The 22,496-nt window shown below is 36.3% G+C and overlaps 2 protein-coding genes across 4 annotated transcripts; one reads left to right on the forward strand and one right to left on the reverse strand.

Moving 5' to 3' along the window:
• Positions 1 to 766: 766 nt before the first annotated feature.
• Positions 767 to 6,411, forward strand: LOC306871980 (G-rich sequence factor 1-like; the record flags this gene model as incomplete). Of its 2 annotated transcripts, XM_079420284.1 has the most annotated exons (9): positions 767 to 1,125; positions 1,254 to 1,395; positions 4,419 to 4,574; positions 4,656 to 4,790; positions 4,880 to 5,018; positions 5,533 to 5,651; positions 5,747 to 5,832; positions 5,999 to 6,134; positions 6,238 to 6,411. In XM_079420284.1, exons 1-9 carry the CDS (start codon positions 910 to 912, stop codon positions 6,291 to 6,293), a joined length of 1,185 nt encoding a protein of 394 aa, XP_079276410.1. In that variant the 5' UTR covers positions 767 to 909. The 2 variants fall into 2 exon arrangements, with proteins under 2 accessions (XP_079276410.1, XP_079276409.1); XM_079420283.1 differs by having other exon boundaries at positions 775 to 1,125; positions 5,999 to 6,253.
• LOC306871979 (protein RUFY3-like) lies at positions 5,638 to 21,954 on the reverse strand. Of its 2 annotated transcripts, XM_079420281.1 has the most exons (18): positions 21,436 to 21,954; positions 14,594 to 14,767; positions 14,296 to 14,413; positions 14,111 to 14,212; positions 13,889 to 14,012; positions 13,664 to 13,728; positions 13,514 to 13,579; positions 13,335 to 13,404; positions 12,627 to 12,719; positions 12,397 to 12,480; positions 12,102 to 12,269; positions 11,515 to 11,612; positions 9,632 to 9,751; positions 8,176 to 8,299; positions 8,004 to 8,080; positions 7,890 to 7,914; positions 7,726 to 7,803; positions 5,638 to 7,447 (listed from the first exon to the last, which is right to left on the reverse strand). In XM_079420281.1, the coding sequence occupies exons 1-18, from the start codon at positions 21,713 to 21,715 to the stop codon at positions 7,304 to 7,306; spliced, it is 2,010 nt and encodes a 669-aa protein (XP_079276407.1). In that variant the 5' UTR covers positions 21,716 to 21,954; the 3' UTR covers positions 5,638 to 7,303. The 2 variants fall into 2 exon arrangements, with proteins under 2 accessions (XP_079276407.1, XP_079276408.1); XM_079420282.1 differs by lacking the exons at positions 5,638 to 7,447; positions 7,726 to 7,803; positions 7,890 to 7,914; ... (1 more) ...; positions 8,176 to 8,299; positions 9,632 to 9,751 and adding an exon at positions 9,931 to 10,880 and having other exon boundaries at positions 21,436 to 21,937.
• Between the last annotated feature and the right edge of the window lie 542 nt (positions 21,955 to 22,496).

Here is a 22,496-nt window from a genome sequence, read left to right on the forward strand (position 1 = left end):
CTATGTAATAATTTGATTTATTACAAGAATAAAAAAAACTAAATCCAAATCAAGCATCATATTTTGCAGTTTTGAACTACAACTACAAAGAAAAAGTAAAAAAAAAAAATAAAAAAAAAAATAAGATAAAATAAAATAATTCACATATTTCTTTCTCTGACAAGCAGTTTTTGCAGAAATTTTAAAATAACATTGATACATCTGGTTCTTTCTGTGAAATTTCTTTTGAAACTTTAGCTCATTTTTTGGGGGGAGTGTCCTTTTGTTCAGACTTTCTGGAATAAAGTTAATGCTTTGATTGTCCAAAATGTTTTTTTTTTTATGATTTCTCTTTGTGTTATAGACACAGTCTTTTTGGGTTTTATGCTAAAGATAAGCATTTATTTAATGCAAGTTTTTGCATAAACCTCTTATTATTTCAACATCTGTTAACAAGAAAGCTATAAAAACATCTAGAACTTGTGCCATGTTAAATATTCTTACTTAATATATACTTGTGTCTTTATTTGAGTGCACTTTCCCTCTCTCTCTTTTTTACTCCTTTCTGTCTCTTAAGAATCTTTATATTACATTATTTCTTCTTTTAACTATTAAACCATAATTCGTTTATTATTGAAAGTTTTTGTACGTACTGCATTTTACATTTGTTTTGTACATACTGGAATCTTTTTTGTTATTATTGCAATAAAAAAACCTCTGCAGTTATTAAAAAAGTACAACTAAAAAATAACTATTATTTTGAAAGGACTGTCAAGGCCAAGGGCGCGTGTTGTTGACGTCATGTTGTCCTCTGATGCCGCAGGTCAACGTGAGTTTTGGGGCAACTGAGCTGAAATATGCCGTGTTAAAGCTGTCTGTATACTTTTGGTTTTATGCTAAGTTTTAAGGCGAAGTTTTGTACAGTACAAGATGTCTGCATTCAGTAGGAGCGCGCTCTTGTTGTCTCTTGTTCGCTGTATCAGGAGACAGCAGCGGTTTCCATGCGTGGATCCTCTGAATCATATTAAAACTGCGCAGTTTACAGTAGCACGAGGTCGAGATGTTCATTCATGGACCGCGAGATATTTTGCAGACCGTGAAGTCAAGCATCCATGGACATTATATCAGCGAAGACTATTTACTGAGGTAACGTTACCTGATGCATTTATGTAAAGACAGTTCAGTGCATTTCCAGAAAGATAAAAAAAGCTGTTCTAGACGCATGACGTTTAACTTAATTTCTTTCTCCCGACACTATTCTTTTAATGTTTTAGGCACCGTCTAAGGAAGATGAGTACCCACCATTAGCAGAATACACCCCTCATGAGGAGCCCCGAGCAAACGAGGTGTTCATCATCCAGGCCAAAGGTTTCCCTTGGTCCTGTACTAAAGAGGACTTAATGAACTTCTTTTCTGGTAACGTTACTTGTTTTGATCTTTCACAGTCTCTAAAGTCTTCCCAGACATGCTTCACCTATTTGATCAAGTCAAGTCAGTTCAAGATATGTTAAAATGTAAGACCTGACATATGAAATAACAGTCAGGAAAAACCCAACGTTTTGAAATGAACAGTATCTCTAAATCTTTAATCGGTGCAGAAAGCATGTTAATAATAGACCATTTCACGGACGTAAACAATAACAAAGGCGTTGGAGCGCTACTGCGCATGTCTGGTCCTGAAGCATTTCCGGTAGCGCCATTTTAAAATCTCAGATCTATAAAAACCTATAACTAGCGCAAGCGCATCCCTTTTAAGCCTAGCGAAAACGCAAGTTAGGTATTTAAAAATAATAATAATAATAATTACCCTTTAAATATGACAGAGAACATTAAAAGTAGTGTTCCGGACGGCTCTGATTGATGCTGTGTGCGTGTACACGAGAGATGGCGTTAAACGCGTATCGCAGTCTGGATGCTTACAATTAACTCCTCAGAAGTTGGGATCATTTGTTTGTACGATGGATGACATCAGTCTTATGTTCGGTTAAACTGAAGCAAGACAAACAGTGTTACTTACGATCTTATCATGGTGTGTGCTAAGATATCCGGGGAGGTTTTTGGTGGACATTTCACTTGCATTGCTGGGTCAGTCTGTATGTCTAGCGTTCATTTTTATTTGTACAGCGCTTTTCACAATACATATCGTTTAACTGCAGCTTTACTGAACATGCATGTTTATTACAATGCTAAATGAATGCTAATAAACTAAGCACTACACATCCCATTATTACTGATTTCAATCGTTTTATAATGTGTGCTTAGTGTGGTCAAGTTGCTGTGGAACAGTGCGAGAATGCTCTATCTGAGCCATCATGTGGTCATAAATAAGATGAATGCAGTTCAATGCTGACTACCGTGTTTTGCATAAACCTTTATTAGGTTTTTTTTTTTTAGATAAAGTATAGCCTACATGCAGATTAATAAATGCACACACACGAGTTTATATGTGGGTATGTATGTTTTTATGCACATTTACTGTAAACACACATACAGGTAAAAAGTGTGGCCACTATTAATGTTTTTGAAATAAGTCGCCAATGCTCATCAAGCCTGCATTTAATTGGTCCAAAAATATAGACAAAAACAGTAATATTTTGAAATATTACAAATTAAAATAATGGTTTTCTATTTTAATATGCTTTAAAATGTAATTTATTTCTGTGATCAAATCTGTATTTTCAGCATCATTACTGCAGTCTTCAGTGTCACATGATCTTCAGAAATCATTCTAATATACTGATTTATTATCAGTGTTGGAAAAAGTTGTGCTCCTTAACATGTTTATAAACTGAGATAATTTTAGTATTCTTTGAATAAAAGAACCGCATTTATTTGTAATATAAATGTTTTGTAACAACATGCACTACTGTTCAAAAGTTTGGGGTCAGTATTTATTTTATTTTAAGAATATGAATACATTTATTCATATTTTTTTTTATTGATTTTAAAAAGACACTGTTAGAAAAGACTTCTATAATTTTGAAAATTCCTGTCTTGATTTAATTAATCAATCCTGTATAAAGCATCACAGGTTCCAGAAAAAAAAATATTAAGCAGCACAATTGTTTCCAACACTGACACTAACCAAATATCAAATCAGCACATTAGAATGATCGCTGAAGGATCATGTGACACTTAAGACTGGAGTAATGGCTGATCAAAATCCAGCTTTGCATCACAGAAATATAACGAATATTAAAACAGAAAACCGTTTGACAATATTACTGATTTTGTCTGTATTAAAAACATAAAAAATAGTAATGTGTCCAGACATTTGACCAGTACTGCATATAAACAAAAGACAGAGACTGTTTCCAGCATATTTATTAACATGATCAATATCAAAAGCAGCAGGCTGACCATATGCAGCTTTGAGTACTACATTGCATTTCATCCTCAAGTTCTCAAACACTTCTGGGTGTTCATATGGTCACATGTGGTTTGGCACTGTCCTGTCTCCCTGTAGCACTCACTGTCTTAGCTGTCTTACATTACAGATGATGGCTTTCCTAAAGACAAAAGTAGAAAAACAATTATTTTATTTAATGCACAACATTTACAAATAATACTATTATTGTTTAATACATCAGTACATGTTGGAATTAACATTAGACAAGCATAAGTGATGACAAATGTTTACCGTTAGCTTTTGTAAACTACTGCAGTTAACCGTTTCACTATTCAACATTCAAGTTTAGAGAATACATTTCTATAATGTGTTACTCACTGCATTTATCTGCTTACAAGATAGCTAGACAACTAATGAGAACTCATATTTATTTTTTATAGCCTACATAACGCTTGCAATAAAACAGAAATAAAAGCTTGGCCTTTTTCACTTAAAAAGAATCAAAACGCTAGGCGCATATGTAAACAATGACGAAAACAAAATGCAGCATCATACTTGAAGAGTTAACGTAAATAAATACAAAGAATTAGATGGAAAAAACAAGAGCTTGTCCTTACCTCAATGGAAATGTGCGCTGTATATTATAGAGTTGCTAGTGTCTATTCTGCTTCTTCACTGCTGCAATCCAGGCGCGTTTCTCGGGCATCTAACCCTTTAATTTCCGATTATTTATAAATTAATGTTAGTTCGAGCCCAGCGGGAGCACCCAACCACCGAACTACAAGGATCTAATTTTAATTTCTACATTTTAAACAGCAGGATTAAATAAATTAATCGCAATCCCACTGTGTATCAAGCACCTGCCGCCATTGTTTTGAACACTAACCGGAAACGTCCGTGGACCAAAGACGTCACTTCCTTATACCGCCGAATATCCGTTGAAATGGTCTATAGAAAGTAATGCATCAAATATGATACAGTAGTAGGCTTTTGTTAGTATATGGATTGTCAGCGCTTGAAGATGTTTAGATATGATCTACTCATGATGTGAAGTGATCATTTTATTTATATATTTGATTTTTGTATGTAGATTGTAGGATCCGAGGTGGAGTTGAGGGAATCCATATAATTTACAGCAGGAACGGCAAATCGACGGGACAGGCGATTATTGAGCTGGAGCACGAGGAGGACGTTTGCAAAGCATTGGATCTGCACAAACATTACCTGGGACGCCGCTTCGTAGAAGGTAAGTAGTATTCTGTGTTTATCACATGCCAAATTGTTCACATAGCTCATATTTAGTGAACACTGATGTTATGTGTTTCAGTGTATGAGGTAACAAACAAAGATGCTGAAGCCATATTAAAAGCTACACAGCAGGTTACAGAGTCAGATGGGGTGGTGCAACTCAGAGGGCTTCCCTTCAGCTGCTCGGAGAAAGACATCGTTCAGTTTTTGTCTGGTGAGATCCTTAACAATGTGACATTTGAATGTCATTGCTCTGATGAAAGCCATATGCTTCATTTGAGTGTTTTAATATTCTCAAAACAGGGTTGGAGATTGTGAAAGATGGAGTTACAATAGTCCTGGACAGGAAAGGAAGAAACTCAGGCAATGCCTTCGTGCAGTTCGCCACTAAGGAAATGGCTGAAGAAGCCCTAAAGAAAGACAGAGAAGTCATGGGAAACAGGTTGGTATTTTATCAAGTAATACTTGATGCAAAAGAAATGTTTTTCAGGAACATAATTTATTTTTTTTTCCAGGCACTTCTATGAGATTTTGGGCTATCATAATGTGTGGTTTCAGACAAAACATTTAGTGCTTATTTTATTGCAGTTCATCTGTTTGTGTATATATATATTTATATTATGTTAGGTTCGCAACTCTATATTGTGAAGCTTTTTACTGAGGTGTTTGTTCATATCATTTGCCTGATTTTATACATTCAGCATTATAACAAATAATTAGATAATGAATCGTTTGCATATTTAAACATACCATTTCAGAAACCTATAATACAAAGTGTTTGCCATTCTTAATGGAAGTCAGTCAACTAGGGAAGTATGGTGGTATCTATTAGTCATGTTTTATATACATCACCTGGTGTTTTTGGCCCCTGTTCAGTACCAAAAGTTTTAAAATCAAATATGTACTTTAACATTTCAGATCTGTGTTCACAATGGGGTGTTTTTCCTCATATGCAGGTATATTGAGATTTTCCCTAGCAGAAAAAGTGAGATCCAAGTCCAGTACGGAAGAAGGCGAAATGAGACGTCAGCTTTCACACCAGGAGCTGAGGACACACCACGCACAATGAAAGCAGGTGTTTATTACTGTCTTTTTACAAGCAGGCTTCAAATATTAATACAAATGTTATATACTGTGTGCAGCCCTTAACATCTGTATTTTTGTGGACAGAAAACAGTAGCTCTATATCAACAACACACAACTTCATTCACATGAGAGGTCTACCATACAATGCCACAGGAGAAGACATTGTAAAGGTAAAGTTTTATATTGAATTTATTCTATTTAAGATACAGTATGGTTTTTGATTGTTTGTGTCAATGAGGTGGTCAAGAGGAGTGGAATAAGTCCTTAAGACCTCAATTGATCTTGCCCAGTATATAATCTACACACCAAATGACTGAGGTGTAATTTCTGTTCTAGTTTTTCACTCCCATCAGACTGGTGAAGGTTCTTGTAGAGTATGGCCCTGACGGACGACCCACCAGTGAGGCAGATGCCTACTTCAGAACACATCAAGATGCCGTTTTAGCCATGTCCAAAGACAGAGAGTATATAAGTAAGCAATATGTGTGCTCATCTGAAATAACCCAAATGTGGTGTAAAATGTTAAAAACAAACATGATGATTAATCTTGCTTTGTTTTTTTCCCTGTCGTCCAGTGAAGAGATACATTGAGCTGTTCCTGAATTCATCAGCATCAAGGGAGGAACAATAGGGTGAAAGTAAACTATTTAAACTGTCTTAATGCACTGCATCCCAGCTTATTTAATGAAAGTGATTCAATGTATAGTACAAGAATACATATAACCAACATTAAAGAGAACTTTACAATTATTGCTTGTTGTGTTTTCTTTTTGGATATTTATTTCTGATTTCAGATCGACAGTGTGTTAACAAAACCGTCATATGTAGAGGAATTGTCCAAAGTTTTTTAAAGTAACCGTTCCATTGTTGAAACCCTTCTAACACGAGATGCAGATATAAATGCAGTTTTTCATTGTATCACCCAAACATGCTAAGCCATTCCTGTCTTTCATCCAGATTTAATTCTGCCATAAATATCGCATGTATGTATAAAATGACTTAGACTGAGAAATCCAAATTGTAATTATACAATTTTATTGTTATTAAGCATTAAGAATAAAATACAGTATTACACAGGCATAAAACTACCTTTTTATCTCTTTAAATAATTAAATTTTATTTCAATTTCAGTTATGGTTTTCTCTGTGACGAGTTCCATAATATGCTGTTTTGTTTGAATTGTATCTTAGGCAACTGATGAGTTTTGGACTCAAAAGTTTAAATTGTTAGTTTATGGGCATTGTTTAGTGCCATAGTTTTCAAAAAGCTGACACTATCCTGTCTACAATCCATCATCTCCTAATTCATTATATATATTATTAATACGTCACTATTTTGTTATTGTATATCCTGCTTGCTATCATGAAAGACACAGAGACAATTCAAATACTAGAACCACATAAATCCACTTGGTGGACAGCTTCACTCATCAAGAATTATATGAAAATCTTAAAAGCATTTCCCACAAGAGCTTGTAAAAATATTCCCTTTTTGGCAAATGTTGTATGCAAACAAAATAACTGATATGTTGCTAAACCGAGATACTGGTACTGATTGATGATTTAGAATGTGATGTCATTTTTCATGGATTACCCATTTAACTACTGCCAGAATAATCTGTGCTCAGAAATGAGCTCCCCCTCAGGATGGGGAAGATGCGTACTGCTGCATTAAATGCGAGTAGCAAACGTCACACACGTGTTCAGGGTTGATGGAGGAGGGCAGAGGAAGTTCATTGGCCATGCAGTTCTCACAGAACGCACCACTGCAGTTCTTACATTGCCTCTGAAATGGTTAAAAAGACATGTTGATTTGGTGCTCAAGAAACATTTCCTTACTACTATCAGTGTTGAAAACAGTTGCACTTGTGTTCTGTTACTGTGAAAGTTCAAACGAACAGCATTTATTTGGTAGAAATCTTTTGTAACATACGTTACTGACCCCAAATTTTGAACAGTAGTGTAGTTTATTATTAACATGTTATTAAAAAGCAATGATTGCTGAGGATTTTGTTTTATTGTTGCTTAGATATAAAAGTATCTGCATTTTCCTTGATTTGATACCTTGGGTGTAGTCAGAGAGTCTTGGTTTTCACACATTTGGCATACGGTAGGCTCAGTGTCTTTACAAAGAGACCGGTCCTATCAAGTAAGAGATAAAATAAATTATTGCAGGGAACCTCTCTGATAAAATAAAAAAGAAGAATTACTGATTAAATGTAGAGTACCTGTTCATCTTCATGTGACAGCGTCCTGAGAAAAAGACAGTTTCAGTTTAATTTTAATAACATTGAAGTAGATAAATAGAATTGTATGCAACTGACCCAGCATTTAAGACTTACAAACTGGAACTTAGACTTGACTTTTCCTCAAGTGCAGTACACAGTGTATCATTTTCTTTTTTAACAGACTCCAACTCCTATATAAAAACAAAAAGCCTGAATTTCAGGGAACAGCACAATCTATATTCAGAGAAAGCAACTGAATGACACTAAAGTGGAAAGCAGTTCTCACCCTTCTGATGTCCTCCACATGCTGTCTCGTGTCTCTCTGAGGTGGTGTTTTTCCTAAAAGAGCTTCAGGTATGTGGCCTCCAGGATTCTCTCGCCATTTCCTGAGCTCTTGTTCCAAAAGCCATCTATCATATCAAGAAAGAATGGCTTTATAACTGTGTTTGTAATTTTCACAACATTAGCAGTGGCTGTGCAATCATTTGGTTAAATCACAATGAAAACTATCTTGTACTTCAGTCGTGGTTCAAAAAGCACTGCTAAATAAGTGGAAAATAAAATAAAAATTCAGAAATCATTCTACTATGATGATGCTTGGTGCTTAAGTACCATTTCTTATTATTATCCATGTTGAAAACAGTTGTGTATTGATGAATAGAAAGTTGAAAAATACATGTATTTAAAACAATATTTTCTCAATGTTTGATTTAATGCATCCTTGCTGAATAAAAGTACTAATTTCTTAATAATTTTACTGATCCCAGAATTTGGAACAGTATATATCAATTAACATTAACCTGGATGATTCATTGTTAGCTCCTGATGCTCAATTACTTAACCAATAAACTGGATCTTTCTATAAAATATTAAATCACTAAATTATATAATTTACAGTCCTGCTTGAAGGTTTGTGAACCCCTTTGCAGAATCTGTGAAAATGTGCGTAATTTTAACAAAATAAGAGAGATCATACAAAATGCATGTTATTTTTTTATTTAGTACTTTCCTGAGTAAGATATTTTACATAATGTTTACATTTAGTCCACAAGACCAAAAAAAAAAAAAAAGCTGAAATTAGTCATTTTCAATGCTATTTAGGGCAGATAGGGTGGACAGTATGCACATTGGGACGCAGGGTGTGTGTGGTTACCTGGATGATCCATAATTGTTTTTTGTTTTGTGATGGTTGTTCATGAGTCCCTTGTTTGTGAATGTTTGAACCCTCAATTGTCCTCAGTGAGAAAAAAATGGATCTTAGAATCATACAGTCACTGCTGGAAAGGGTTCAAATATGCAAAAGATGCTGGAAAACTGAAGATTCTGCAGGACATGGAGGATTTTTCTGAAGAACAGTGCTCAGTTTAACTGTTCAGAACAAACAAGGGACTCATGAACAACCATCACAAAACAAAAAACAATCATGGTACATCCAGGTAACCACACACAGTATTAAGAACCAAGGGTTCCCAAACTTTTGAATGGGGTTATTTGAATAATTTCAGCTATTTTTTTGTCTTGTGGACTAAATGTAATCATCTTTTAGGTAAAATGTCTTACCCAGGACAGTACTAAATTAAAAATAACATGCATTTTGTATGATCTCTCTTATTTGAATTCTGCAAGGGGTTCACAAACTTTCAAGCAGCACTGTATGCATAACATCTGCTTGCAAGATATTAAACAAAATATATTGGTTGACCATTAGATGTAACATCACATCAATAAGTAAATCTCAGTACCTCTGTCTCCGTAACTGCTCCACCTCTTCCTGCAGACTCCCAATCTTGTCTCCAAACTCCTGCTTGAAGAGTCGATTGGCCTCGTCAGCCAGGTCTCGTTCTCGTTCCGCCTTCTTACATCTGAAGTTGGGCCACATTAACTTAATGAGGTGAAATGAAAACTAAAAGCCATGGGAAATGAAGATGAACCAAATAATAAAAGCATAAAGAAGAACTAAGGAAGGAACTTAGAGAGGACAGAAGGAAGCATGTGGCTAGAGCAGAAACTGTAAAAGCTAAAGAAGGCAAAGTAGTCCGACAAGTGTCTGATTTTTTTATTAAGCTATGCTTGTACTACATTTCAACATCTAAATTAAGTCTACATACACTTTAGTCCGTTAACAATTTAGAGGATTTCATCATCCAGACTTTTTGCAGAATCCGTAAAGCTTGGCATCACAAATATCTTTCCAAAGCTTTGACATTTGGCATCAACTACCACTGCATCAACTTCAGATTTCAATTAAGTTTACAATAAGCTGTAAAATAATTCAGGCACGCCATCCTGCACTCAACATAATTTCTTCCAAAAAAAAGCTAACATGACCTCCTGAATATGCCTGAAATAAACACACCCTTTTTGTCAGCTTGGGCATCCATCAGAGCACTTAACATCATGAAACTTAAGCAGGTTGGTCTAATATTCAGGTCCAAGACTTTTAACCAAATAATGTGGTGTTGCATACTTTTATATAGAGTATAAAATGATTGTACATTTTTGTTAGGAATGTTTCCCCGTGCTGTACTGAACTGGGTTATGGTTTGAGAAGTATTTTATCAGTATTGAGAAGTAAAGACATAAGAGAGATGCATTTCCATTACTTAAAATGTACATGTCTGCCATCTTTGTTCTAAGATGCCAAAACAGCTGCATTTTATTTTGGCTAAAACATACAGAGGGAGACTAGAGACAGGAGCACTGGATCAGGCGTACGATATTGAAAGATGAGGCTGGGGGACGACACAGAAGCAAAGATCTGTAGTTTTCAGTCCAGTTTAAAGACAGAATAACGGCAATGGATCTGAAACTCAGTAATAAAATAAACACCCTAGTCATCTATGTTATGCAAAATCAAACTGAAGATCTTTTTTTTTAATTTAAGTTTTTTTGGAAACTATCTAGTGTCTGCGATCATTTTATTGCTGCCTCTGAAGGAGTTTTCCTGCAGCTGTGTTCATGTTTCGTGCCTGTTTAGCCATGTCTTTGTCACTGCTCAGGAAAAAGGAGTAGAAACACAAGAGAATGAGCATGTGAAAAATGTCAAATTAACAGGTAAAAGCAAAGAAGTGTTTGAGAGAAGACAGAGACACAGAGCAGAAGTTATTGTAGAAACAGAAACGTTGCTGCCTCCCATAGGTTGGCAACAGAACTAAAACAGGAAAGTGCTCTATATATGTGATGTGCACTCTGTCTTTGTTATGATCATTCACCGATTAAGGAAATCTGCCCATCCTGAACAATAACCTTCCTTGGAAAATTAGTTATATACGGTGCAATTCAGAAGTTCACAGTGAAAATCTATGATTCAAAATCTAATTTTTCATTTGCAATAAAAAGTATATAAAAATTTAGTTGTATAATGCTTTAAGGTTCAAATTGTTAACTTTAAAAATGGCTTTAAACTATAAAAAAGGTAACTAACTTTTAAAGGATTTATTAAAAGGTCAACATTAATTGATAATATTGTGTCCATACAGTATATATGCTCATATGTTATATATTGTTTATTGAAATTAGAAGAGGCATTTTCACTTGTGCTCTCAGACTTTTGAACCCCATTCTTTGTTTTGCAGTGTTCATGTCATGCGTAAATGCTGTGCTTATGCAGTTAGACTCATTTTACCTGCTCTCCAGCTGTTTAATAATGCTCCCCATCTGGTTTGTTTTCTCCTCCAAGCGGCTGATGATGTCACTTTTCTGTTTTGCACCAGTCTCTGAGCTCTACAAGCCAGACAAACACAGACACCAATCACAAACACAAACACATTGCATCAAAAATAAATGCAGTTCAGCTACATTAGATAATAGAAATGAATAGAATAGATGAATAGAAATTCCTGAAATTCAAACACACTATGTGACTCGGCACCACAAGTCTACTCTACTTGCTTCTTTATTTTGGCACTGTCAAATCAGATCACTTCCTGGTCACTCCACCATAGTGTAAACTTTCAAAATGGGGAAGGAAAATAAATATGTGCTGCTTACAAGCAGCTTCTGTGTGTGAAACAAGCAAGGGCTCCAGTGTTAAACCTGTGAATTATGAGAAGCATGTTTTTTAATGCATATGTGTCTCTCTCTTTCATACCTGTGATTATTTTCTTCCTTTTTAAACACCATGTCAGCCTCTGTGGCTATGTTCAAGGCGTGAGCCAGGTTTAGTTATTCTAAAATATAACTAAAAATTAAACTAAAGTTGTTTAAGCATACCTGTGACTTAATGGAGAGCTCATGGTTGAGTGTACGCATTTCATCTAACTGTTGTCTGAGCTCCACCAAAGCATCATGTTTTTCACAGATGTCCTTCTCGAGCATCTTCATGGACAGCTCCATCTCTTGCTTCATCCCTATCTGCACCTCCAACTCCTTCTCGACATCCTAAACATAAAACATAAACGGTTTCTTTCAGGATTCAGGTTCTTCAGACATCTGCTTCAGAGGTCCTACACCAGAGATGAATTTGAAGATAAAAGATAAATGATATATACATTAATGGTTTACTCACCAGCCTGAGCTGAGTTTCCTCTTTGAGCTGTTTGCGAGTTTCTCCAAGCACTTGACCGTTTGCGGTACCATCTGCCCTTGATGCCTTCAAAGAGAAATACAGGTCACATATCAGAGCAAAGAACTACTATGAGCTTGTGGATTACTTTTGAATAATGAGTAACGATCACTGTTGTTCTATTGAATGATTGTTAACAATCAGTACTGTGGGATCAAAACAATGTTCTTCACCTTGCGACTAGACTCCACAAAGTAAGAGCTTTCCTCCTTCACCCTTTCCAGCTCCTCCTGCAGAGTGATGATCCTGTTGTTTGCCACAGCAAGCTAAATATCAAGAACAAGAAATTATTACTACTAGCATCTATTCACAAATAGTTACTTTACTAAGTTCCACCAACCGTGTCAATAAACCACATTAAAAATTCCGGGGTCAGCACTTTTTTTGGAAAGAAATTAATCATTTTACACACAAAGACACATTAAACTGATCAAAAGTAATAGTAAAGGCAGACAGTAAAGTTACAAAAATGTTACAAACAAGTAATGTTACAAAAGGTTTGTATTTGCTGCTGACAATTCAGCTTTGCCATACCAGGAATAAATTAATAAATACATTAATAAAAATAAATGGATATTAAAATATAAAATAGTTATTTTAAATTGTAATAATATTCACAATATTATATTTTTGATCTATTAAATGCAGCCTTGGTGAGCATAAGAGAATTATTTGAAAAACATAAAAAAAAAAAAATCTTACAGACCCCAAACTTTTGAACTGTAGTGTATACACAGATGTGTGCATGAAAATATCATGTGAATTCAGTTCTGCTAACATATACATGATCTATCAGTTATGTAAATCATTTGTCTCTAGTTTATTACGCTCTTGTATTTACCACAACTTCAGTAGTCTATTAAATTATAATTATTACCCACCTCCTCTGTAAGTTTTGTGTTGGATTTTTCCAGTGCATCCACTTTGGCTTGCAAGTTATTCACTGATGCACTGGGAAAGGGGAATTTAGAGTGACAATGTGAGATTGCTCATGCTTTCCAAATGAGCAGCTAGTCACAAACACACCCCACAAGTCTGATGTTGGGTAAAGGGACTGCACCTTAAATGTCTGTTCAGTTCCTCAACGTAATTCTTCTGGTCAAGAATAGCTGTGATCTGTCCATCACTGCAAGCAAAGAGCAGCTTTGAGTCCAATAACTGTCAGACTACAACAATTAGCTTCCATTGAGGGAGTTGAATATGGACTCACCCTTCTGTGCTTTTGCTGCTGTGCGCACCATCTTTCAGATACATGGAAAAATCTATGACTCCAACCTATAGAGAGAGTATTTGAGATCTTATTACCCTGTATCACCTTTTTGCCAGCACACTTTGGAGAAAAACCTTGAAAGGACAAAGAAAATGTAACAAAGATAATGCTTTGTTCCATCATTTGTTGCCCCTTCATTACTCATGTACAGTAACTAACAGATACCTGTGAGTCTAAATCTTCCCCTTTCATACACAAGTTAGCATCAATGACATTCAGGCCCACCAACAGCCCAGCGATCACAGCTCCTTCCTCCTCCATCATAAGAGCATTGGGCTCGTAGAATTCACTGAGGGAAACAAAAACAGCAAATATAATATTTACAAAACTGGGTTGCTAAATCAAAATTATGGCTTTTATACTAGAGACCAAAATCTGTAACTGTACCTGAGCAGGTCTTTTCGGTTGATGATAGTCTTCATGTAGTCTGAGAGCTTCTTCTGCATTAAGGCCAGACGAAGCCACGCTCTGCCTCTTCCTAATGGGGTTCTGGGATAAAAGAACAACTTTTGAATCAGAAACACAGTATGCATTAAAAAAACAACAACATGTACAAGTTGAAAACATCTTACTTGAGCCCAGGAAGGTCTTTGACACTGGCTGTGATCTCACCAGCTTCTGGAGTTAACTTTTCTACAAGTTCCAGAGGACCCCAAAAAGACTTATTCTGACCAAGGAACGTCTTCTTACCTAAAAAAGCGATATCTTTAGGAAAAACAGACTGAGTATACACAACATACCAAAAGTACTGTGCAATAATTATTAAAATGAATGAGCAGATGATTACATTTCTATTGCGTAAAGGACACAAATGAGGACCTGTGAATACTCGGAGGACAGTGGAATTCGGTTGGGATTTGTTGCACTTACTTTTAAGTCCGTGTTTCAGACAGTGCTCCATGACGACAAAAAACTGCTGTAGTGGGGCATAGTCTGAATCCAGTGTTCGGCCCAGGTTCAGTGCAGACTCAATCAAGCCCTTGATGCTCAGCTTGGCCATGTTCATCAGGTTAAGCCTCTCGATGGCAATGGGGTCCTTGGGATCTGGAAATCAAAAAAATTCAAGCATGAATTGAAACATCATGGTACAATTCTCTAACTCTGACATTTTCTACACACAGTATTTAACAGGTTTGATATATGCAATATATGAGGTTTATATGAGATTTTTTTCAGAGAAAGACTTCATGAGAACTTCCCATTTACTGTGGCTATGTGGTTTCCTCTATGTCTGGCAAAGACTTATGAATTGTAGTTGATGCAATGTGAAATGCATCAATTGCACACAGATTTCATCCCACCATCGCAATCATGTTACTCAGGAGACATTTTCTGATAAAAAACGAACAGATGATTGTTTTGTTGCTGTTGTTTTCAGGATAATCTCAATTCAACAATGAATCACTACAGTAAATCAGTTTTTGCTGAACTTAATTTCAAGTTTGAGTTCTCAAGCCTCACCCTGTCTAAACCAAAACACCCACAGTAATGCTATCATTTCATCATTAAGACTCTCAATCCATGTCTGTTCATGAACAGGAGTGACCTTTTTCCCTTTAAAATCAATTGGGTTGATTTTACAAATGGGCCATGATGGACTCATTTAGCATTTAGTCAAACTTCACATCTCAGTATTTTCCGATTTCAGGAGTTGAGACAGGAAAAATGATCCACGAGACAGTAGGTCATTTTTCAAAGTACACTGACTTTTAAAATTAAAAATGATGGCAAATCTGGAAGATACTCTCAGTTTAAGTCTAGTCATTTCAGTCCAAGTTTATTTTAAATGGCCATTACTCATAAAATATTGAATTGTTAATGCAACAACAAGAATGAAGTTGTTCAAAGACCTTGAAATGAATAGTAAAACCAACAGATTTTACTGGTAAAAAAAAAAAAAAAATCTGTTTTCACCAGGTATGAATGACCTCCTTGTAGCTTTGCAGAGTCACACAGCAAAGAACGAGTCAAGCTTCATGTCTATGCAAAGGTTATTCAAATTACACAAACCAAACTATTTCACTGTAAGGAAAGAGATTATTTTAATGTGTTTTTGTGCATAAGAAGTCTTTGAATCATAAATGTTTAATATCTCTACAGGGAATAAGTCCGAAGAACCAGAAATTGACCTCTGATATGCGATCAGCGTGCAGAATCAGTCAGAGAATGGGGTGGGGCAAGGAAACAGCCAAAGAAACAGGCCAGACAAGAACAATCTAACCAAATGGATAGACAAATATTTTGCTAGCTATAAAGAGAGCTAGCAAAAAAAGTCACAGAGACAAAGCTATTGTTGGAAACATCAAACCAATAGGAAGGGAGATAATAGACAATGAAAAAGAGACAAATAAAGAGAACAACAAAAGAACATGAGCACAAGAGGTAAAGCTTTAGAAGCTATGGTGCGAATGTGCCGTTCAGAGAGGCTTGTTTGGTAAAGACAGGGCTGCACGGCCATGCCAGCTGTGGTTTTAGGATGGTGCCCGAGGCGGGGATGAGGTGGACTGTGGGGAGTGATGCCACCATACGCACCTTTAAACTCATCAAGCATTTTCATTTGCTCCACCAAATCTGTGAAATCCTCCCATGAGTCTTTTGCAAAAGGCAATGGAAAACAGAAAAAAGCAGAAAAGGATTGGGACATGCACATCATGGGAGTAAACCAAAGCAACAACAAGAGGGAATACATATTATGTTGTAGGAAATTTAAGTGTAGACTCTTATTTACAGAGCCAATCTCACTCTCTCTAACTCTCAGACATTAGCGCAAATCTTACCCTAGTGAATGACTTTACAAGCATTACAACAGAAACTATTAATAGCAAACTGAGCGTTGATGGTCATTATGAGTCACTATTACAACATGTCAGCAAATCTGGATCAGAAAGTTACTATGAAGTAATTTGACAACACTAGATGTAGCTCAAACAATGCTTGCCCTGCAAGACTGTAGTGGCAACTTATCTAACCCGATTTGTTTGACAGAAGGCCTCAGGAAAGAATGTAATATTTCCTTTTTATCCACAGTACTGGAATAACATCTTTTTTTGTTAGATTCATTCCACGACAGCTTTAAAGGGACAACAACAACAACAACAACAACAAACGAAGATCTGTTACCTCACACAGTTCCAAACATCCCTGTATGACTTTCTCACTTCTTTGAAACATTATGTTCCACAGATGAAAGTCACACAGGTTTGAAATGACACGAGGGTGAGTAAATAATGACAGATCTTTTTTATTCATAAAGTTTCTATGTGGCTTGGCTGAGAGGGAAAAGAAGAAACAAAAATTAAATTAAGCAATAAGTGAAACTTAATGAGGCAGAGCACACCAAACACTACAAAGAACATCTGCATGCAGTGAAACAGATCAAGGGCAAAATGGCAACTAACCAATACCGAATGATTTGCAGTGGTTAAATTGAAGAGAATATTTGTTGTAAAACATCTATGAAAAAAAAAAATACTGGAAAGATCTGAGGGAATAGTACTGTCGTAACTTTTTTTTTTTGGCTCTGAACCCTTGGGGCTGATGTGACACTAAAAATGTCAGATGTTTAATCACACAGCCCAAAGCCAACAAACAACTACTTCTGTAGTATATAATCATCTCAGAGGATGACTCTGTAAACACACCTTATCAGATAATGTTTTCTATTTGTTGTCTTTCTACATGCCTGTTCCCTGCTTGCCCAATGAAGATAAAATAGATTAGATTGAACTGTTGCTGTTAGTGGCCCTGGTTGCATCTTCTCTATGGCCAGTTGATCACATTGCCTTCAAGACATTTGATTGAGTGGGAATCCCAGGCCCATATCCAGGGCAGCAGTGCGGTGTCCAAATGATGTTAACCTTTTAACCTTTAGCAAGATAACCCGTGACTCTCCAGTAATGCACTGGAATAGCAAAACAATTGTGAGGTCTGACACCTATCACTATTCTAGAAAATAATTTATTGCCTTTTCTTCTTCAGAAAAGTGAATAAATGAAAACCAGATGATAAGCAAATTTGCAAAATGCCATTTATTTTTATTAAACTCAACAGAAAAGAAAATAAAAGAAAATCTCAACAGAGAAAAATAACATATCAAACAATATTAAGTCATTTGTTAAAGGCCGTTCACACCAAGCACGATAACTATTAAGTTTTAATAATCACTCTAATTATGAGAATAGGGTAGTCCACACCACAGCTATAATGATACAGAGGAACAATATAGTTGGGATCACTTTCAGAATGATCGTTTTCCAGATTATGAAGAATAAAAACACTGTCACCCAATCAGAATCCATCCTGCTTTAAAGAGCTTGAACAAAACTGCAGCATGCACTAATAATAAGAACCAAATTTTATATTCTGTTGTCGTGTATGCAAATATAGTTATCATTATTGTTATCTTTACAGTCATTGCTTTTTGGTGTCAGCTTTTTTGGTGTGACGTATCGTTTAAAAAATTATGACCAACAATCCAAATAACAATAACACTAAAAGTCTAATAGTCTGTCAAAACCTATTTTCTTTTCTTACTTTTTTGTTTGTTTATTGGAGGGACTTTTGTTTTGAGGGACTTTCCGAACAGTGCAGTGCACATACTCCATTTGTTCAATGTGACAATAATTTAATTAGAATAAAACAGGATATGAATAGCTTCTCTCAAATAATTCAGTGAGAAACAAACACTTGTTCTTCATAAAAACTACATTTCCAAGCAGGCCTGTAGGAATGCTGAAAGCATGATGGAGGATGGTTGGGCGAGCACCGCCCAGTACGATAGGAGCCACAGAGGCCTAGTGATGCTGTGCGCCTACCTTCATGAGCCGGCTCGGGATCTGGCGTTAGCGAGATGTCGTTGAGCTCGCGCAGGCACAGCCATTCGCCATCCACCGACACACGGAAATTGCATAGGTAGATGGTCTCTCGGGCAGCCTGTGTGATCTTGTCAGTAGTGGGGGTGGGGGCTTCGCTCTGGGGCGTCAGATCAGACATGGTGACTCAGCTGATAGCTGCTGCGACGACAACAACACTCACGATGAGGGCCCTCAGTGAAGAGTCAGGAGCAGGGAACAGGAATGAAGATGATATATATATATATATATTTTTTTTTAATCCAGTCCAAGCAAGACTCTTCTCCAGCACAAAGGAGAAAGGAAAAAAGAGTCAAGGAAAACAAAGAAAGAGGGAAGGGGAAAAATAAGCAAGCAGTCCACCGCAAACCTGACCGAAGGGATGCTATTCTTCTGGGGCTCAATGGCCTCGCCTTGTGAATGAGCAGCGACAGCTAAAATCCTCCGTGTGAATAAAGGCTTCAGTGCTCTCTGGCTCAGCACAGCCAGGGGATTGAGATGCTGTGTGAGCCTCAGCGGAGCTACAATCAGAGATGTCTCTTTCTCTCTCTCTCAGCCCCTCCCTCACAGCCCAGCCACTTACTTTAACTGGATTGGCTGCATGTGCTGCAAATGGGAGGGTGTTGACCAAGATGGCTGCCGTGATGCTGAGGAGGATTGTGGGAATCACGTGAGCAGATGGTGGAGGTGGGCACAGCTCCCGAGAGGCCTGTCAGATGCAGGGGGGAGCTGTTGTCAAAGATCCACATGCCGCATAAGAGAAGGATGGAAGTACTACTGATTGAGAACCAGAACATTGCTGATTAAGCAGCTTTTTACTGAAAGACATCTTGAAGAGGAGCAAACTGGCCACTCATGTTAAACCATATGTGAAACAAATGTAATGAAAAAAAATGTATGGATACTCTGTAAAACCATCACATATAAACCTTTGAAAGTACCTTTGAAAAGAGAAGAACCTCATATACAAAGTCATGTAAAACGGGCTTTGAATATTAGCAGTAATCTAATATTCAAATCTTATTATTTACAAAAAAAAAAAAAAAGCACGTATGCATGACTATAAATTAATAACACATTTTTTGAAACAGCATTGGGTACGGACTGGGTCATTTTTTTAAAGAAATTAATTGAGCAAGGACACATTGAATTGAAAGTGATATTTGTAAAGTTACAAAAGAATTAGGCTATATTTCAAATAAATGCTGTTCTTTTTTTCTTTAAATAATCCTGAAAACAAAATGCACAAAAATATTAAGCAGCACAATGTTTTCACAATTAATAATAATAAGAAATGTTTCTTGAACATCAAATATGTATGTTAAAATGATTTCTAAAAGATCACGTGACACTAAAGACTGGAGTAATGGCTGCTGAAAGTTTTGCCATCAAAGGAATACATTTTAAAATATATTAAAACATTAAACAGTTATTTTAAATTGTAATATTTCACAAAATTACAGTTTTTACTGTATTACTGATCATATTACTGGTCAGTATAAAAAAACTTTAAAAACAAAAAAAATCTTACCGACCACAAAATTTTGTATGGTAGTGTAGTGTTAGTGTATCTCTAAAACTACGCATGTAAGTAATGTGGTGATGTCATATCATTCAGTGATGCGCTTCTAAGCAAGATATATCATTACAGATATTGAACCATAATACTGTGCTGCTAAATAATTCACAAAGTGCGACCAATGGGCTGCATGAGTCTGATTTAACCCTCTGAAGCAAGCCATCACAAAAAAATAAAAAATGCAATGTTTTCCTTTTCGATTTTCCACCAAAATAATATAATCATTTCCAATCTTTAATTTCTTCAAAATGTATGCTTTTTAAAAAGCTGCAATGAGTCAATTGCAACTGCATCAGCCTTCAACCAGTATGTTCTTTGACCTGTGATGTACTAAGAAAAACTGTGAAAATAATTTACCTGGGTGTTCTTAAGTATAATTTAACCCTAAATAGAAACTGTGGCTCACAGAGCTTCTCAAATCGGACAGCTAGTCGGCTCTTGTGGATTTATGGGATAGAAAACCGGTTGCACACTTGCACACAGAAATCTCAGCAGGTGCAGAAGGACTGTCATGCAAGATTACGGTTTCATAAATACTGCATATTTAGACATCCTACTCATTTGACATACTTTTTTGAAATACATATATTCATGACATAAAAAGGACAATCATAAAGAATTATGGTTAGTTTGGATGTAATATCACAGCACAAACTATTTTAAATATGCTTTTAAGAGACCTTACTTGACAACATTTCAAAGGGTTAAAAAAATAATCTCTGTAACGCGCCAAAAGAATATAAAAAGACACAGAAAACCAAGTGACAACCTACACAGAAAGCAGTTTTGGGCATCATTATGTGCATTCCAGTCATTTACAGCATGACTATGATGGCCAAAAATGTGGGCAAGGTAGCCAGCTCACTAGCTATTCAGAATCAGCCAAATCTGACCATAATAATAGCCAGGACACACTCAATCAGTAATATTTCTCATGGCGAGCATGACCTCAAGGATTAGGAGTTTATACGATTTGTGGACTTCAAGGCTGTGGATATCTACATCCATACAGTAGATGAAATATAGTTTACGAGCTGATGTTTGTGCTAGCTGTGGGTTACTGACTTATGAATTAAAAGTCATAAATTCCAAAAAAACAAAAAACAAACACCAATTGCAGAAACTGCAAACTTGCATAAACGTCGCAGTGGCTGTCATTGTGCAATGTTGTTGACATTGAAACACAAGGCTTGTGTCACATAATGCAGCATGTTCAAGAGAAGCAAACACTATCAGATCCTATCAAATAAGCCCATATGCAGACGACCATAACATATACTCACTTCTTGTTTTCTTGTTAGTCCTCTCAATCTGGAATTCATATCGCACTGGGGCAGGAAGAGAAGAGCTCGTCTTTGTAAACTGTATAACGTTACTTGAGTTATAAGTTAACGCCTCCTTAAAGTAAATCACCGAGGCAGGAGAAAGCGACTCCTCCGGGCTGTTGGCTGTATGTCCATCGCTGTCCTGCATGTGGGGTTTGAGAAATTCATTAGATGACACTAAAGTTTCTGAAACTTCACTGCTATGCTGCTCCGATGCTCCTGAGCTGGGGTCCGCCATCTTCAGTTAAAATTCACGTGACCGCTCTGCGTCAACACAACCGTCCGCTCGCGCTGCATTCAACTCTCGGTGGAAACTAACTCATGATTATTTAGAAGTGTTTTGGACAGTTATACACTACGACTCGACGCGTGTAGTCCGTCTTGTTCCTAAATCAGCAGACAAAACAACAAAGCAATAAAATGTGTATTATAATTCGGGTCATATGTTGTGACGTAGATCATCAGCTGGGTGAGGGCATTTAAAGGAACAGCAGCAGCAACATTTAACTTTGACCTCAATACAGCAGGAGGACAACCCCTACTTCACAACACTATACAGCATGTGACAACTGTACGGTTCTATGACAGGCAAAATGTTTAAATTTAAATGGCTTTTCTATCATGTTGTTATATAACTGAGCAGCAACTAATCGAACAGCAATTCCTGAGGTATGCAGGATTCAATTTTAAAGAACTGAAAGCAGCTCTTACCAATCAGGAAAAAATATATTTTCTTAAATTCTTCAATTAGAAGGACTTGTGGGCCTGTTAATTATTATTTCTCATAAATTTACTCTTGCTTTATTTCTCAGAAAAATAAATAAAATACTCTTAAATGCACTTTTCATGCTTCTAATTTGTTTAACTGTCTACTAAACAGTGGACATGTATGCACCACAAGAAAATTCTGTCTTTTTTTTCTGTCTACACACACAGTGTTATGCAGAAAAGTTAAAAGGGTGGAAACACTATAGGCTAATTTCTCATAAACGTCAAATAATTTCATTTTTACAAATATG

Source organism: Barbus barbus (genome assembly GCF_936440315.1).
Source record: "Barbus barbus genome assembly, chromosome: 6".
Classification (NCBI taxonomy): Eukaryota; Metazoa; Chordata; class Actinopteri; order Cypriniformes; family Cyprinidae; genus Barbus; species Barbus barbus.

Bases quoted from the DNA above. Each gene is read 5' to 3' on its own strand.
- LOC306871979 (XM_079420281.1), bottom strand. From the start codon at position 21,715: ATGGCGGACCCCAGCTCAGGAGCATCGGAGCAGCATAGCAGTGAAGTT. The intron at 13,405-13,513 runs GTGCAGTCCCTT...CCCCTTTCCCAG, and splicing joins GAACTGAACAGACATTTAAG to TGCATCAGTGAATAACTTGC. The intron at 7,448-7,725 runs GTATCAAATCAA...TAACCATTTCAG, and splicing joins ACTCTCTGACTACACCCAAG to AGGCAATGTAAGAACTGCAG.